General features: G+C 38.5%; 1 protein-coding gene across 4 annotated transcripts; it reads right to left on the bottom strand.

Moving 5' to 3' along the window:
• Positions 1–10,018: 10,018 nt before the first annotated feature.
• Positions 10,019–16,603, bottom strand: LOC146711750 (ATP-dependent RNA helicase DHX58-like). Of its 4 annotated transcripts, none has more exons than XM_085454722.1 (13): positions 16,441–16,603; positions 15,156–15,314; positions 14,812–15,041; positions 14,494–14,698; positions 14,228–14,418; positions 14,026–14,139; positions 12,922–13,054; positions 12,610–12,795; positions 12,269–12,519; positions 11,845–12,156; positions 11,573–11,760; positions 11,392–11,485; positions 10,019–11,306 (listed from the first exon to the last, which is right to left on the bottom strand). In XM_085454722.1, the coding sequence occupies exons 3-13, from the start codon at positions 14,986–14,988 to the stop codon at positions 11,124–11,126; spliced, it is 2,034 nt and encodes a 677-aa protein (XP_085310848.1). In that variant the 5' UTR covers positions 14,989–15,041; positions 15,156–15,314; positions 16,441–16,603; the 3' UTR covers positions 10,019–11,123. The 4 variants fall into 4 exon arrangements, with proteins under 4 accessions (XP_085310848.1, XP_085310849.1, XP_085310847.1 ...); XM_085454723.1 differs by having other exon boundaries at positions 15,156–15,261; XM_085454721.1 differs by having other exon boundaries at positions 15,156–16,603.
• Between the last annotated feature and the right edge of the window lie 1,363 nt (positions 16,604–17,966).

The raw sequence follows: 17,966 nt of genomic DNA, 5'->3' as shown, positions 1-17,966 counted from the left end.
GCGATTATCAAGTGACATTTCCACTAGCACCTAAAAGTCTAATTAAAGGTGTTGGATAGAATGCCCTGCAATTCAGTTTGAACATTTGGGTCCAAAGATGAATCTAATACAATCATCAGGTCAACATTTCAGTTTTAAATTTAGTTTAAGTACATTAGACCCACCTAGTAATCCACAGACAATCTCACTTAAGCTAAGCCATGAACAGGCCAAAGAAAACTTTGCCCATTTCAGCTCTACCACACGGTTGACCATGATACTCTCAGTAGTAGGCGAGCACCTTGGCAGATCATCTGATGTTGCTGCTTGAGGAACATGTACAGGTACATAGCTAGATAAAGAGGAAAAAGAAACCTTTTAATATGACTTACTCTTCCATCCATCCATGTTCTTAACTGCTTGTCTAGTCAGCGTGATAGAGTTTTTCTTTTTGAGTTTGTCACAATGAAATATGCATAGGAGACTGCACCTATGATTGCACATAATTGCAGACAGTAGCAGAGAAACAAAGACTTTGGGATAGACTTAACAGTAGGCTAAAACATCTTCTTTTTGCATTAAAAATATATTTGCTGCCATTTATTAAAGCAAGGCATTGATAAATGGAAAGAAGAGCATTTAAATAAATCTTGCAAACACATTTACCGAGGTTTGTCGTAGGCTATTTACTGAAAAATAATTATTTAATACTAAAAAAAACAATTTTTTCCTCTAATATGGTTGTGATAGCTGCGGTTAGTAAAGTCAGTGACATTCAATCAGGATCTGATGGCAAACATTATTTTGGGTTCTTTTACACATTCTGCAGGTCAGATTTCAGGTTCATCCAGAGAATGGCTTCCTCAACCTCTGAGGTATCTTACAGTCAACATTGATTTCTGACAGAAGAGTTTGCTTTGATATGACAACACATCAATTCTCCTTTTATTCTCCAGCTATTAGAATTGCCATGCTGTGCCCAGAGAGAAATCAAATCTACATTTCTAGGATATTATTTTTGCTAGTAGATTAGATCTGATTGATTCTGACCCATTTGTGCTGCACTTGTGCACAAAGCTAATTTGCTCTTCTTAGTAAATGTGGTCCTTTATGTTTGATGTCTTTAAAAACTAAAATGCTACCATATGACATCAGTCACTTATCTGACAGTGATGTTTAAATGGCACAACAGGGTGTAAAGCTGTTACAACTACAAGAATAAAGTCTATACAACACACTGATGCATTTTGTTGACCTTGTGTTGTATTACGCTCCAGCATCCTCTTTATTTTCTACTTGTCAATATTTGTGCTCTCCTTTCACACTTTTCCATGACCTCCAAATACTTTCTGTCCATGTTTATTTCCCTTGCCTGCACCGTTCTACCAAACTCAGTTTCCAATCATTTTTTAACTCTCCCATGCAATCGGTTCCCCTGATTTCTGCCCCACCTCACACTCTGCGTCTCCCTCTCCATCTCCCCCTCCCTTTTCTCTAATCGTTCTGTTTTGCACTGAAGGTTACTCATGCCTGCAGGGCTATGAAAATGTCAGAAAGGCCCACTCCATTTTCAGCTACGTAAATAGCCATTTCCCGCCAGAGCAAACCCACTTTCCCAGGTCTGACCTGCCACGTTCCACATCTCACTTCGCACCTCCTTCTCCAATACCTGAATAGAATAGTGAGGGGGGGAAATAACGGTCCTCCTTTATTGCCAGTCATTTTGATATAACAGAGTGTTTCCATTGTCTTCTGTAGGCATTTAACCCTTGTTCTATATTTAAACAATCTGAAACAACAACCGTTTTTCCATCTGTGTCATCAGGTTTAGTGTCAGTTTTTGTGTTTTTATTTTTTTTTTCATGTTTCTTTCTTGTGGTTTTTCATCACCTGTCTTGTTACTACTTCCTGTATTTCTTAGCCTCCCCCCCTCATTTGCATTACCTGTTGTGGCGTAGGTGTGGTCTCTGGCCCGCTGCAGAGGAGGCGTGGCACAGTGAGCTCCCGGGGCGGCGTGGAGGCGGAGTGAACAGGTGTGCTAGGGACACCTGATTGATTGTGACTCTTTTTATATTGCAGTGACAGTTGAGGAGGGCTGGTGAGCGGAAGTGACAGCCGAGCGTTTATCCATTGCATATCTGCCTCATGCTTCTTCCACTCAACTTTGAACTGCTGTTTTGTTTTTGCACATTTTCATTGTTCATGCATTCGAATCCCCTCTTCAACAGCACTTTACATGAGAAATTCTATTGACAAACTTTACTAATTAAATCCTCAAAATGGGATTAAATATTCTGATATAATCACAAACGTGCAACGGCAGTGTTGAAAGAACATGCTAAAATAACTTTCCAGAACTCACAAAAGAAAAGAAATGGACTTTTAAACCTTGCCTAAAATCATTTTGTACTGTCATTATAATTTATCAGCACTTTTCAATGACAGACATAGAGAAAGCACTTACAGTGAAGAAAATGACAAGCAGTGAAAAGAAACCCCTCTCTCTCCTCCAAGCCACAAAAAGTTGCAAATCAAATCTTGGTTCCATTAAAATTTTACTCTTAACACTCAAGGGACAAATGCTCTTTTAAGGCTGAGCAAGTGCAGTAGTTCTCAAATGTTTAGTGTTTTCCCTGAATTAAAATAGAGCTTTGGATGCAGTAGTGAGAGGATGCGTGGGATGGAGAGGATGTCACAGAAATATTAAACTGGATTTGTGCCCTGAGTGTTTTACTGAATAAATATAATCACTTATTTGATCTCTCGTGTTCTCTAAAACAAATGTTCTTGCTTTTCTGCCCCGCACATCCTCACACTTTGAGAGTAGGGTCATGCAAGGCTAGTTCATTTCCGTGTGCTGTGTCCCAGAAAACCCTGACGGGCTGCACGTCAGTCCCGTCCTCCTCCTCTTCTCCCCTTCACTAACACTCTCCTGATCTTCGTTTTCAATTTCCTGCAGCTCTGCAAGACAATGGAGAGCTACATCAAAGGCCTGCATGACGGGTTTTATAGCTCACATCAGCAAAAAAAGAAAAAAAATTCACTCACAAGTCCTATTCAATAGCATTTGAACAACTCATCATCTTTCAATCCACTTGCAACCAAGGTTCCGTTTTTCTCCGAGGCTTCTTTTTAAGAAAGTCAAATAAAAACTGTTTAGACAGCTGAAGAGTGGAAATCATTTCCAGAGGCCACGATCCATTACTATTTTTTTTTTTAAAGTATAAGGAATAGAAGCGAGATATGATATGTGAAAACAGACAATATGCCTTTACATCAATGTCAAGGCCATACAAGCTGAAAGTATCGTTTTTCATGGTCTCATATGTATTCCCTCTGACAAGACATGATTCATGCCACAGCCTAACCACATGTTATACTCCGGATGTGAGTGCAAAAGTACACATGCATGTACACACATTATGGTATTGTATTCTATTGTATTGTACGACTGGAAATAACAGTGAAATAATGCACAAAAAACCCCATAATTGAACAGTACATATATAAAATGACTTCAGGATCCATTCAGGCAAATTTACCTCGGTTTACTCAGTGTTGCTCTTCTCATAACAATGGGTATATTGAGTCAGCACTGTCAGTCTGGCAGTGCCCCCCTTCCCGCCGTGACTGAAAATGACTTTCAACAGCTTGATCGAATTAATTGGCTTGACTGTTGGGCAGGGAAGGATAGCTAGACCATTAGCTATTGAAAGAGAAAAGATTGACAAGTGCGTTGTTTCACTGAAATAAATGAGAGGGAGGACAGTGGCTGAAGGCAGAGTGAAGGGTACACAAAGAAAACAGGCCTTAGATGAGGACAAAAGAATAGACTTTGCAAAAATGAGCCTGCTTTGTTTCCACTCCTTGGCAGGAATCAGATGTTTTGCTGTGCTCCATCTTGTGAAGCATGACTCCCTCTTCTCCTTAGACACAAAACCTATCATTTGGACATTTGTGGACAGAAGAAAGAAAAGCGGCTTCACCAAAGACAGGAATAGACATTTTGAGGGATGTGGGGAAATTGGGGTGTGGTGGCAGCATGAAAAGCATTCAGCATGGAAAATTTATTTTCCAATAGTAGAAAACGCATGGTACTACATTCATTCATGCTCTGGGGATAGTATGTTATTACTGTGATAGTCAAATCCAAGAAAAAGCAAAACAATCAATGCTTTTATGATGTTGCTAATCATATGGATCGTTCCTAAATAATTCCCTGAGTTAACCATAAGGAATATTAGAGACCAGTGAGGCTGTGGCCAAGCTGTAGCACCGTGGATGCCACGCTGCCGTATAACTGCTTGTGTCAGGGTTACTTTGAGGGCAGGGCAGAGGTGTGGAACTCATTCTAATTGGATCTGTCAAAACTCGCTATCAGTTAATGTAGTGCTTCTATTAAGCAAAGCTGCAGCCCATGACCTGCAGCACTCCGAGCATGATCAATGGTTCCATTTATTATTTTGCTCTTGTTGTCGCTGTTATTGGTGGTGATGATGATGATGATGCTGTCATTAATGATGCTCATTCAAAATGCCTGTTACATTTTGTCTGCGACTGATTCCATTATTTACATACTGCCGTCATGCAAGTAGCAATGCTAAACCCACCACCTTTCTTTTCTTGCATAGAAAGCAGTTTGCAAAGATAAAAGTCTCAGATTTACTGTTAAACATTTGCAATAAGTTTCTTTAAAATAACTTCTATGTGATTTTGGACAGCATCTTAGTTTTATAGTACTAAAAACTGAACAGTTCCTTACATTGCTCACTTTATCTTCTGCTTCTGCCCCTTCAATAATTCTAGCGTCTTACCCTGCAGTTACAGTAAGTCACTCTGGAAACGAGAACAATTCAAATAAACCAGTCTAAGATTTGCAGAAGTATCCTCTCTCCCTTGACTGTCTCAGATGGAAGAAAGGGATCAATACCTCAATTCGCCAGAGTAAATCTATAGAAATCCTTTTATGCTACATGAGCCCTGTACTTTTCTGTGGCTATACTTGCACACAGAAACAAGGTTTTTCCATAGCTTTGATTGCACTGCTTGGGGACTTGAAAAGTGTTTATAAGCCATCCCTGTAAGCATGTTGTGTTGTCTCATTCGGTTCATATCAGATTATTCCCATCAGAGCTTGTCCCGTGTCTTGGCAAGGTTACAGATGATGAATGACTTCACTTTCAGTTCGTTTTTCATCTTGAGGACATATGCTGCCGTTCCTCCTGACTAATTCAACCCCTGACTTTTCTATACTCTATGCAGGTATTCATATAGCTCTTTTTTTCTACCTTAATTGGAATCTCTCTATATTATTGTACATTTTCTGCCTCTTTCTGTCACATGCATAGTTTTCTGCAAGACTTTTCAGGCAGTTTTTTGTGTTGGTTTTGCTTTTTTGTCATTGTTTTCTCGCTGCTTATCTGAGCCCAGGCATCTTCATAATAAAGACTGGTTTGTATAAATGTTTTTTTCAGTTCTACGCATCTGCACATAATGTGTCTGTGTGCATATTTAGGCCTCATATAATAAGAAATAAACAAACATTTAGAAATACTGAGAAACTACATTGAGACACAACATCTGCAAATTGGTTGTTTCTGCAACAGCCAATTTAGATGATCAATGTTCTAAATATTTTCTTAGAAATTAATGAACCACTGGAATACCATACGATACCATAAATTATTGTCAAATTGCCATTTGTTGTAGAACAATCAATCTGAAAGCACAAGACGTTGAATCAAAAATGACAAAACCAGATTACATGACGAGGGGAAAAAAGTCATATTTGAGAAACTGCTTGTTTTTTACTTGATGAATTAATAACATGATAGAAAGTAAGGCTCTAGGTAGCAATTATAATTTATTATTATACAACTGAATATCCCCTTGTTATTTATTTGATTAATCATCAAATGATTCAGTTAATGAAGATTCAAAAATGGTGGAAAAATATATTGTTTTTTAGAGGGCAAACATGTCTCTGACTCACTGGAAATCGAAACATATATTACACAAACACAGGGCTCAACCAAGACAATATTAAAAATGTAAAAAGTGAGTCTCTGAAGGATTCTTTGCTTTTAAATATTTCAACAATTAACTAATAGTCATTCATTTTCCCACTGGACTCATTTAATATGGAACCAATATTTTGTTATAGTTAAAGGCGTTCAAATTAAAATATTCAATTAGCCCTTTCATCCTTCATCACCCCCAAAGAAATACATTTTTGTACACATTTAAACAGGACCACACTCAATCATCCTGCAATCATCAGCATAGACATGAGTAAAAAGAAACAAAACAAAAGAGAAAAACAAAAAAAACCCCACAGTGTGCTTTCATATGAATCCGCAATAATCTTCACTAGTCTGAATGAGTCAAAGCGACTCAACGTGGATTAATAACAAGGATTAGTGAGACATAAACTGCAGCAGAGGCAAAAGAAAAAGGGACAGAACGACATATTTATTTGAGTCTAAATCTACAAGTATACAGTTGTGGTCAGAGGTCTACATACACTCAGTGGATATCACAGCAATTTGGGCTTTTAGTGATTTCTGTGAACTGTTCTTCTTCCGGCGAGGAATAGTTTTACAGTACTAATGAGTGGGGGAAAAGGAATTCGGTGCACAAATTTGTGTTTAATATGAATTTTATCTAATCCACAAAGTAGTATATGTATAATGTTGACCAAGTATTGAATAGGAAATGGATAGGATAGTATTGAATAGGAAACTTGTGGTCCCCATTAAAAGATATGTGTAGTACAATCATTCCGCTCTGGAAAAACAGTTCAAAGAATTCGTTAAAAGGTTTTTATGCTGGAGCTGTAGAAGCATTAAATGCTGCAATAACAATATCCACATGAATGTGCTCCGTGCCATAAACGGTGTGTGCAATTTCAGATTGTATGTTATAAGTATTTATATAGTTTATAGCTTTATATTGTTTTTGTGATGAAGATTGCATTTAATTTAATTATATATGTTAAAGTTTATAAATACAAAACAGATATTCTCTTTTCTTCTAAAAGCTCAAAACTATACCGTGACATTCGCGGCCAGGTTGAGTGTTTATAAAAAAATCTGACCACAACTAGGTCTACATACAGTGTAATCAGTAATTATATAACATTTCATAACTCTCGAGTAATTTTGCTGCTGCTTTGATATCCTGCTTTATGGACCAAAAGGCAGCTGTGCTTGTTTTGTCTTTTTAAGAGTTTATTTTTTGCCAGTAAAACAGCTGAACCATCTGCAGAGTTTAGGGGCATCAAAGGTCCTGATGAAGCACTTATGGGGAGTTCATCTTTGAGATTCTAGTAATCAAGCAGGCAGTTCTATCACAAGGAAAGCAGAAGAAAGAAACAAGACAGCGAGGAGCAGACAAAAGCTCAGGCAGAAAGAGGCAGACAGTAAAGACAAGCACCTCTTTTAAGCTGCTCCATAATAAAGCATGAAATAGGCTGGTTAAGTCGTGGCTCTGGCACGGACACTAGTCCACTTCAGAGAGCTACATCCTCAATCAAAGAAGAAATGCAACAACAAAGATGTACTCTGTGCACAGTATAATTGCTTTCATGTCCACAAAAACAGAAGCATCTGGGTGTTAAACAAATTGAATGCGTCGAAATTGTAGTTGTGCATAAAATTTAACACCCACACTCCCTCCAAATCAAAAGAATCCAGCAAAGTGGACTGCAATGCACTGACCTGAACTACAAATAAGACAAAATACAGACAGACACTGAAAATCTCAAGGCCGAGCTTGTCAGTAAAGGTAACCCGAGCCGTTATGTTGCCATGAGAATAGGGACAGTGAAGTCCTATCACCTCTACAAGAAGGTCGACAAGCAACACAGCAACCTCTCAGGTGGCAAGAGTGGCTGCCTGACAAGTAGGCTGGCCCCGAGGAAAAGCCCATCTCGGTGACAGCTTCACTTTACCCTAGGAGATATTTGTGTCTGTCTGTGTCCTGTGTGAGAGTCCTGGAGTGAGTATGTCTGACAGCTACACAGGAAAAAAACACTATTGTGTTGAACCGTTGACATCATGAATGTATTGGTTGTTTAGACCAGTTTGGCACTAGTCTAAAAGCTGTGAATTTAATGTGCAGGCAGAAAACCGACCCATCAAGCAACTGATGCACTTTAAAGATTCCATTCATATTGAAGCAGAGGCTTAAAAATCAACTGCTGAATAGCAGAATTTATAATAATAATAATAATTCTCCTCAAAATACATTTCGCTATTGCACAGAAAAATAAAGTAATTGAGAAATTAAGCTGAACTTTAACCAGATGAGACATGTGTACTCAATTGCTACAGAGCATCTACAAGTTTGTCCGCCCCTGAGAGGCTATTCATCCGCACTCAGAGCAACCTTAAGAAGCCAGTGCCTGGAAAGAACAAGGTCAGTATGTCATAATGAAATGCAAGTAATACCAACAGGCTGATAAGCATTAAATGAAAAAAGCTCATTTTGTGGTTGAAAAAAAAAGAGATGCCAATTTGTAATTAGGCTAAATTAAAAAACACTTACAACATGCAGCTGAATCAGAAGAAAGGAACAGAGCAGTGCACCACAGTTTGCAGAAGCATCAGTATGGTTGACTGTCCTTCGTAGCTTAAAAAGAATCCAGCCAGCTGTGTTAGTTTCTTGGCTAATAAGCGGAGGTGGCCAGGTCACCTAGCTACCATTACAAGTTGCTAATTAGGTCAAATTGATCCTCAGTCAAATTGAAGGAGGCACTCAAGATTCATATTACCTGGCTGCCTGTAAGACAAATCTCTTCCTTCTCACCAAGAGGGTGAACACTTAGCCCCCATCTTTTAATTTTCATCTATTAGTACCACCATTTTTTCCTAGATTAATCATTATTTGAATTTTGAAAACAAAACAAAACAAGGGGACAACGTTGGCTCACACAGTTACATGGATAATTAAACATAGATCTGGGGGGGAAGTGTGCACACAAAATGTAAATAATAAATGCCCATCATTATTATTATTATGCATGACAAAATCACTGCAACTCTTAATATTGTTGAAAAATTAAATCTTGTTCAAAAAAGGCTAAACCCACGCTGATGTGAAAACAAGCATGTTCTGTTGGTGAACTTGTCTAATTAAAATTCACATTACAGTTCAGCTCCAACGCAGACTGTGAGTTTCCATGTCTCCAATGTCTCAAAAGACAGAATGTCCCCAGTGCCGCTTTCAAAACATGAGGATACGTTCTGTCTTGCTTGTACTTACAGATGTGTATGCCATAAAAACTAATGATTCTATTGTGTGTCTTAAAGGATTCCCTATATCGTACAAACAAATCTACACTGCATTTGTGTATGTAATCTCTGTGTATGTACACCTACCTATGTAATCATTCATTGCTCAACTACTCCAACTTGCTTTAATTTCAGAAGACACCTAATTGCAATTAAGATGCATGGGGTGTTGAGCTGGGAAGTAAAAGGAAGTAATCAGTGCTGATTATAGAGCCAGAGCCTGATCAGAGTAAATCATATACTGACTGTACGTCTCCTCTGTGCCCGCCTGAATCGGAGTCGGGAATGAGACGGAACAGAGCCTGTTTTTAGTGTGATTATGTCCATGGCAGCACTACAGACTCCAGCTCGCTGCCAGATTTGAAAGGATTATGCCGCGTGTGACACCATGAGGTTGACCTAATCTTGTGGAGAGACACACAAAGATAATTTATGGGTCACATCGGACATGAATCTGTCCAATATGTTTTCCAGCTTTTAAATTTATAGTTTCCCCACCAGTCTCTTTAGTTTCAGTTTATGGGTTTGTTTTGCAAACTGTTCTATATAAAACACAAAGTGCTGCTTATGTATGTGGAGTTTGATTTGTGTATGTAAACACAGGAGCTTAACGAAACTCCAAGTCTAGCTGTCTAGGTCTGCATTCTGAGTGCTGCCAAAATGTGAGGGTTCTGAAAAACTGGTAAAGACATTATGCAACTAAATGTATTTTTTGAATTCTGTATGTTTAAATGAAAATTTGCAAGTATAATAAATCACTTCCCCTGTTTATTTGATATTAAATGATCCAAGCTGAAATGCATTAGCACATATTGATCTAGCAATGCAGAAGAAGCATGGTGATCTGAAGCAGTCAAAACATTTCATGGCAGCATTCAGGTTATAGTTTAAATATGTAAACAGACGGTCTTTGAGGACGGTGTTTTTAAGTACCACCTTTTCATATAATGCTTTTTCTTGTACATCAGTTGACTGAAAAGAGTGCACAATATTTGCTTTGCTATGCTCCACACATACATCAGGAGACTATACCATCTCAATGTAGTCGCTAATGAGAAACTTCACTGAAACATTTGGGGAATGAATGCCTTGCTCAAGGGTTTTGACAAGTTTGACTGTGAGTAGAGTCATACATTCATTCTTTCTCAGCCTTATCTTTACTTTATCCATGTATTCAGACTCACTTCTATTACATCAGAGCCCCGGGCCATAGAGGGCCAATTTTTTAGTGTGAAAATCCACATGGAAAGCTTCAATCCTGGCTTTAGTCACACCATTTGTTAGCAGTAATGAGGGCAGATGAGAACTGTAGCGTTTTGCAGATTGTGAACATTGGCTATCCAACAGTGACACCTACTGGCTAATAAAGTCAAAATTAATCATTTCAAAAGACATGTCTGATTTTATTTGATATTAATTAATGTAACATTAATTCATATTAAACACACAAAAAGGGATTTAGACTTAGTAGACAATTTCTTAACATTAGGATAAGTATTTATATAAATGTCAGATGATCACTGTACTCCCACTTACATAATTCAAACACACATTGGTAATATTACATCTAAACTAATTGTAAAATAGCTAAAAATTCATGTAAAATGAATCTTTTCTTAATGACATGTCAAATGCTCATGGTTCATGTTCTTTGCTTCTGTACTTGACTTGAGATGTGAATGAGGAAATACTCTATGTACAAAACAAATGCAAATAATTACAAGCATGATTGGTGCATTAAAGGTTTTGGCACGCAGGGCTCGCAGAACAAAGACTTAACATCTGTGGAGCAAATCTGTGAAAAGAAACTCGAGAATAGGAAAACCCACACAGAGCTCTCTTATTGATGTCTTAATCGAGCAAGAAATTTTCCTGGCAGTACTCTTTAAAGTTGAACTCCTCAACAGTGAAAGGTACATCCTTCCACTTCTTCACTGGGAGCCGCTCTTGACCAGGGCTCTCCAGAACAAAGTTCTTAATGGCTAGATTTGGCAGTATGGCACACTTCTTGTACTTTATCTCGAATCCCCATTTCTGTAAATTTACACAAGAACAACACTCAGAATCCAACACGAGCATGAACGTAACATTATGTTTTGTTTTTATTTGAAGAGGGTACCTCGCTGCATATTTTACAGCCGATTGTACACCCAGGCTCCCAGTCCTCAAAGCTTCTTTTTAGAGTCAGTTGGTCTCCAAATGTATAGTGTTTCCTGAGGACAAACCAAAAGAAAAGATATTTTATTTTGTCCCCAACATGCTTTTGCGTTAACTCTTAGATCAGAACATATTTAACTCACTTAAAGTCAGGGTTGACGTTGACGTACATGTTCTCAACTAGCTTGATGTCACTGCCAGAAGCCACAGGGGTAAAACAGCTTCGACACAAGAGCTGGATACTGGAAGCAGTGTTACGACTCCTCTTCTTTGCTTGGCGCCTCTGTTCAATTTTGGTGCAAGTGACTACCATCTCTTGAAGCTGAGTAATCTGGAGACAAGGAAGAATGGAAGGTGATGTTAATACCACGGGGCTGTGAAATGTATTAAGGACTGGTAGAGTATATACGCTCACCTTTGTGCAAAAGTCTTGAGGGGTCATAGTTTGCACACGGTCAATGGCTTGTCCAGTCAGCTCCTCCAGATATTCATTGATGCGCTCTCGGCGATCTTCACGCCCGCCTGCTTGGGCTACGACTGCATACTGACTGTTTTCTGCTCGTGCACGTCCACTGGCCTGCTGCTGGGCGATCTCATTAGTAAGGAGTCCGTAGCGCACCACCAGGTTGCATTCAGGTATATCAAGACCTTCTTCGGCCACACTGGTAGAGATCAGGAGGTTCAGAGAACCCATACGGAAATTCCTGATTGTTTCTGCCTGTCCATTCTATAAGAAATATGCAAATAAAAAAGCATGGAAACATGCAGAAATGTCCATAGAGATGTTACTGAATGTGACTGACTCAAAGCTTATAGGCGAAGACTGTATATCATCATACCTGTGTCATGTAGGTGTTGCCATTACCAGCGCCGATGAAGATGTCTGCCTTGATGCCAGCTTCCTGCAATGCCCTGTTTTTGAGGACCCAGTCTTTCAGGCAGTGGGTGCTTTTACGAGTTTTACTGAAGATGATTGCCCTTGATGGGACACCTGACCCAAACTGTTGTAACAGAGTGCTCTGAAGTTCATCCATCTTTGGGTTATCAAAGCGAGAATCCATAGCAAGGTTCTTTAGCTCCACCTGATTCTCTGTGTGCCACAAAATAGTGACGCAAGTGATGGTTATATTTGCTGAAACCATGAAAATGTGGATTATAATGAAAATATGAGGACTCTCACCTTCAAAAAGTTCCAACAGGAAGGTGTCTGTCCCATCAATGGGATTGGTTCTCTTTTTGGAGTAATACTCCTCTAAGGAGCGATAAGCATCAATCATCCGTAAGGTGTCATTGATGAGGAGGGCATCATTGTACTGCCTGAGGTGTAACGCACATTGTGCAAGCAGCCTGTTTTTCTCCTGTACGCCTGGTCAAAGAAACAGATGTAAGCAGAAGCATTGTTTCATCTAAAGATTTACTTACTCTAATTAATTCTATGAAAAAATATGCTCAAAACAAAATCACGTTACAAGGTTAAAAACTAAGTCTGTACCTCGGTGCTCTAGATTCACCACATCTGCCTCATATTCTTGTGTTCCGCACTCTTTAAGTCTGAAGTCTGGGGGAAGGTTCATGTGACTGTGGATGCTGTTCATCATCGATATCAGATGATCACGAAACGGATCCTCAAAGAAAAACATGTGTTTGTGTTTACTAGCAGATACTGTTTTTCAACAAGTGGTTGTTGTCCTGAGGCCAGCATTTGTATGATACCTCTGGGACAGCAACTGCTTCAGCCAATAACATAATATTATATTAAATATAAAAAAATGTTTACAGTCTGATACTACAGGGTTATTTTTTATTATATATTAAAATGTGCATTTGCTTCTTAGTTTAGTATTTTTCCATGATTTGTTTAAGATATCTAAACTTAATATGTGTGTGATAGCTAAGGGTCTCTGCTACAATGCAAGTTCAGCATACCCATGATAGCTTAACTGGTTTCACTAACTAACGTCAGTGGTAAAGCAAATGTGTTAAACAGGCCATTAAGTCAAACCTGAGTTTCCCAATGTAAAAGCATTTTCATGGGAAAGGCATGTTGTTGGCAACATGTGAGCAGTCAAAAACACAAACAGGTTTACAAGCAGCACAGTGAATTATTTCACAAAGAAAGGGAAAGTGGTAAAGCTCTGTCACTAAAACACTGGAAGATCTGATAGATTATTTCTTTTTTTTTCTTTAGATGTGCACTAGAAAACTTTACCATCATTTTTTTTCTAAATGAGCAAGTAAAGAATACATACAAAAACATTCAAATTTAGAGTTATCTTGCAATTTTCATATAAGATCAACAAGGTTAACAAGTGCTCTGTTTGTGTTTCATGCCAAGAGGTGATGTTAGGAATGGGAATAGAAACAAAGATAATAAGGGAAAAACATAAACTTTATAGAAGGATACGAAATATTTATCCCATATCTGGCAATTTCTTTTTTATTACAGCAAATGAAAACCTGCTTCTAGTGCTACTGTCACAAAAACAACAACAACAACAACAACAATAACAACAACAACGTGTTGTTTTTATAAATACAAGAAAATTGTAATTTTCGTATTTCAAATAAATAAAAACAGGTATAAAAATATGCTTACTTTAAGTCTTTCTTTTACAATTTTGAAGCTTTTTCTGGGTTTGGGCACCACTTCCTTCAGTTCAGATGCATATTCTTTAGGTGAAACTATGACTGAGTCCAAGTTGGCACAAATCTGAAAGGAGGAGCATTTTCAAGCAAAGCCAGCTAATTAAATAGAGATAAATTATATAAAAAGCTCAAATAAAAAATGAATCCCTGACCTCCAGTACATGCTCCACAGCCTTGTCCAGGGTCTTTGCGCCTCCTGTTCCTGGAGATGCTGTGAGGCCCAAGATCTGTGGCAGTGGTTTTTCTCCCTTCAACTTTTTCTCCACATAAAGTCTCATTACTTTGTTGTAGGCTTCCTCCTTGTGAGTATGGTGGCACTCATCAATTATCAGCAGAGTAATATCTGTAGAAAATCCTCAAGTCAGTTCATTTCAGCATAACAGCATAATCAGACATGTTTAAGCTCACTTTGACTCACCTGAGAGCTCGACATGTCTTGCTTCCTCTTTGTTAATCAGAGCGTTGTACAAGATCTGCGCTGTGCAGATGACTACTTGTGACTGCTTCACCACTAACCCAAAAAAGTCCTTTTCCTTATTATCTCCACTGACTTTCTTAATAATGAAGGTACCACCCAGGTGAGGCTCAAACTCTTTGTTGTAGTGTTGGTCAACAAGATGAACCTGAATTATAGAGCACATCAAAAACATTATATTTAGTCACCTTTAGTCACAGCAGGTGTATAATAGTTTTTTTTTGTCTTAAAAATTAAATCCCCTCTTTCTGTTTTAGGTACCTTGTTTACGAGGACCATCACTTTAGCATTTGGTGTGGTCTCCAGGTGTTTTTTGGCCACATACACTGCAGCGCGGGTCTTTCCACCTCCTGTCGGTAACCATATTATGATGTTCTCTCCTTTAAGAGCCCTTTCAACCACTTCCTGCTGGTAGTTATGCAGTCCAAAATCTGCCATTTCGCAGTGCCCTTTTGTTCAGTAATATTTTTGCGTGGCATAGAATACAGATACTGTAGAAGAGAAATGGACACCCAGTTGTGACTTCAAACTCTTAGCCTTAAAAGTCTGCTGGAGCAAAGCTAGTGACAAAACAAACAGAAAGAAAGTCAGCCTTCTGAACTCACCAGTGACGAAGCTCTGTGTAGTTTTGTCTCTTTTTCAGCCGTCACAAGACAGTTGCAAGCTGGTGATGTTTTCAATTTTGTTTGGACTGCCCATGTCACGTGGAAACTGGAAAATGAAACTTATCTGAACTCAGAAAGTTGGCCCTCATGAGGGAGTCTCTGGATGAACAGAAGGTGATTACTAAAATATCTACTCTTAACTCGCACTGCCTATTGTTTTTAGTTTTGCTTTCCTCATGTAACAAACAGCTTGTTAGTGTTGCAAAAAAAAAAAAATCCCCTTGTCTGTTTTAATGTCAGCTCACGTAACTTGATCTCTACCCTCTGGCAAAAGAGCTTCAGCAGTATTTGGTTTCAGTTTCCTTTCATTGTGTTACAGTCAAATTCTTCATCTTTACAATGTAGTCTAAATGTTTATAGATCTAAACCATAAAAAACTAATTTCAGCTGTTAGTTGACAATGACATTTTCTAAAGACTGAGCTCAAATGAAACATCTAAATTTGAGATAATCAATGTATGCACAATATCATATTTTTGTAAACTAATTTGTAGTATTACATCTAAGTGCACTTTAAAATGACTACAATGGTTCATGGAAGTTCATCTTTTTGATTACATAAAGTGTACACGATGGTTAAGGTTCATGTTACAGCAGGAGATGGTTTTATCATTTGCTTCTGTGCTGGACTTGAGAGGAAAGTGAAGAACTCCTTACAACAACATGCAAAGGGGATGATACAATGGCCGTGGTCTGGGTTCATTCAAACGTCCAGCTGCAAAATGATTAACTTGCATTTTCTTAATGAAAATAGGCTCACAAACTCCAGTAGATTGCAAAAGAAAACCCCCTTTCCTCCCTTACAGGGGTCTCAATTGTGAGAACGTCATGATGTTAACAAATATTTATTTCTCTTTCAATGTTTTCCTTCCACCCTGAATCTCCAAAGAAAAATACATAGTCACTGTGGATAGGGTCTTCTTGTACGTTATCCTATTCCTGTGTATTTACATAAGAACAACACAATCCCTAACTATGGATCTATTTGTACTAGGGCTGCAACAGAAGACTATTTTGGTAGTCGACTAATCTGCCAATTTTTCTTTGATTAGTCAACGAGTATTTCAATAACTCTTATCTTCGCTTCCTGTAGGCAAACCTGTTCTAGGGTATCTCACCTGCTCAGGTGATTAGCTAGCATATCCTGAGAAGTTTCCGGTAAGCTAACATAAACATGAACATAAACATTACTGTACAAGCATTAACATGGAATTACTGTACAAACCTTAACATAAACACGGTCAACGCAACGCACTAGCTCTCTCAAACTGACTCATTCAGAGTTGACGTCACAGCTCCAGGGTGCTTCCTGTAACTGCGGTCAAGTGAGCCCTCACACACGAAGTCAGGTCAAGCTAGCCGCACCGCCAGCCGCACCTACAATCGTATTGCACTTTTCTTCCGTATATTACGGTACGGGTGCCGACTGGCTTAGAAGCGCTTCTGGATACTTGCATTTTTCCTTTTCTCAATTCTCAAGTACGCGAGTCCGTTCTCATTTTAGACTGCAGGACCAGCAGCTGGTGCTGTGTACAAGTATGGGCATCATCAGTGACAGAGATGCCAAAAGGAAGAGCAAATTCATCTGCAAGGTTAGAAGCAGCACTGGTGGGCGAAGGTCAGAGGTCACTGAACAAACGGTTCTCCATTATAGACACCCCATCACACCTGCTTCATTCCACCTTTGTAAAGCAGCATAGCTTCTTCTCCCTCTAACTGATTCAACCTTTCAGCCATGAAGTACACGTCAGGAAATCATTCCTATTGTTATGTCTGTAAAAGTGTACAATAACTCTTCGGTATGTGGCACGATCAATACAATGTCTGTGCCTTCACCTGGAGACTGGCGGTCCATCACACAAGGATTCCAGGAGCGCTGGAACTTCCCTCTCTGCTGTGGAGCTCTGGATGGGAAGCACGTCCAGAAAAAGGCCCCCCCATACATCATATAGGAGACACACACATCAATATACACTAAATATTTACTTCATTTCTTTTTTTGTGGTGCCCAAATTTATGCACCTGCTTAAATTTTCTTTAAACAATTATTGCACACTTTTTGTAAATCCAGTAAACTTCTTTTCACTTCTCAAATATCGCTGTGTGTCTCCTATATGATATATTTAACTGACATTTTTTATTGTAACAACCAACGATTTATACGGGAAAATAATGGCTATTAACAAGGTTGCCCAAACTTTTTTGCGGTGTGAACACACCATAGAATCCAGTGAAATATTCATGTCACCTTTAACAATTTTCTTGTTATAGAATTAAAAAAATACACAATATCAAAAATACAGCACAGCAGTTTAGTTGGGGATAAGGTCAGGTTGAACAAAAATATACAGTATAGTGAGAAGACAAATGTATTGTCAACTCTTACCGAATTTGTAATTCTTTTTATTATTTTTAACGTGTAGTGTAATAATTATATATTAATGTATATCATATAAATATATATATATATAGCTAATATTTCAAATCTCGAAGTGGATTAAGAAGTAAAATAGTGAAAAATGCAAGTATTCAGAAGACTGTTTCTAACCCAGTCGGCACCCGTACCGTAATATGTGTATGAAAAGTGCAACAGGATTGTATAGGTGCAGCTGGCGCCAGGGCTCACTTGATCGCAGTCTTCCTGTAGTGTACTGCAGTGTAGTATACCTTGTATTACAAAAACATATTTATTAGTAGACAGTATAATTCTGCGTCTACAAATTTTTATAGTCGACGTCATCGATTATGTCG

Source organism: Copadichromis virginalis, linkage group LG4 (assembly GCF_057382275.1).
Source record: "Copadichromis virginalis isolate Kocher_CV1m ecotype Utaka linkage group LG4, C_Virginalis_male_GT1.1, whole genome shotgun sequence".
Classification (NCBI taxonomy): Eukaryota; Metazoa; Chordata; class Actinopteri; order Cichliformes; family Cichlidae; genus Copadichromis; species Copadichromis virginalis.
Note: the sequence above shows the minus strand (reverse complement) of the source record. Positions and strands in the feature narration are given on the sequence as shown.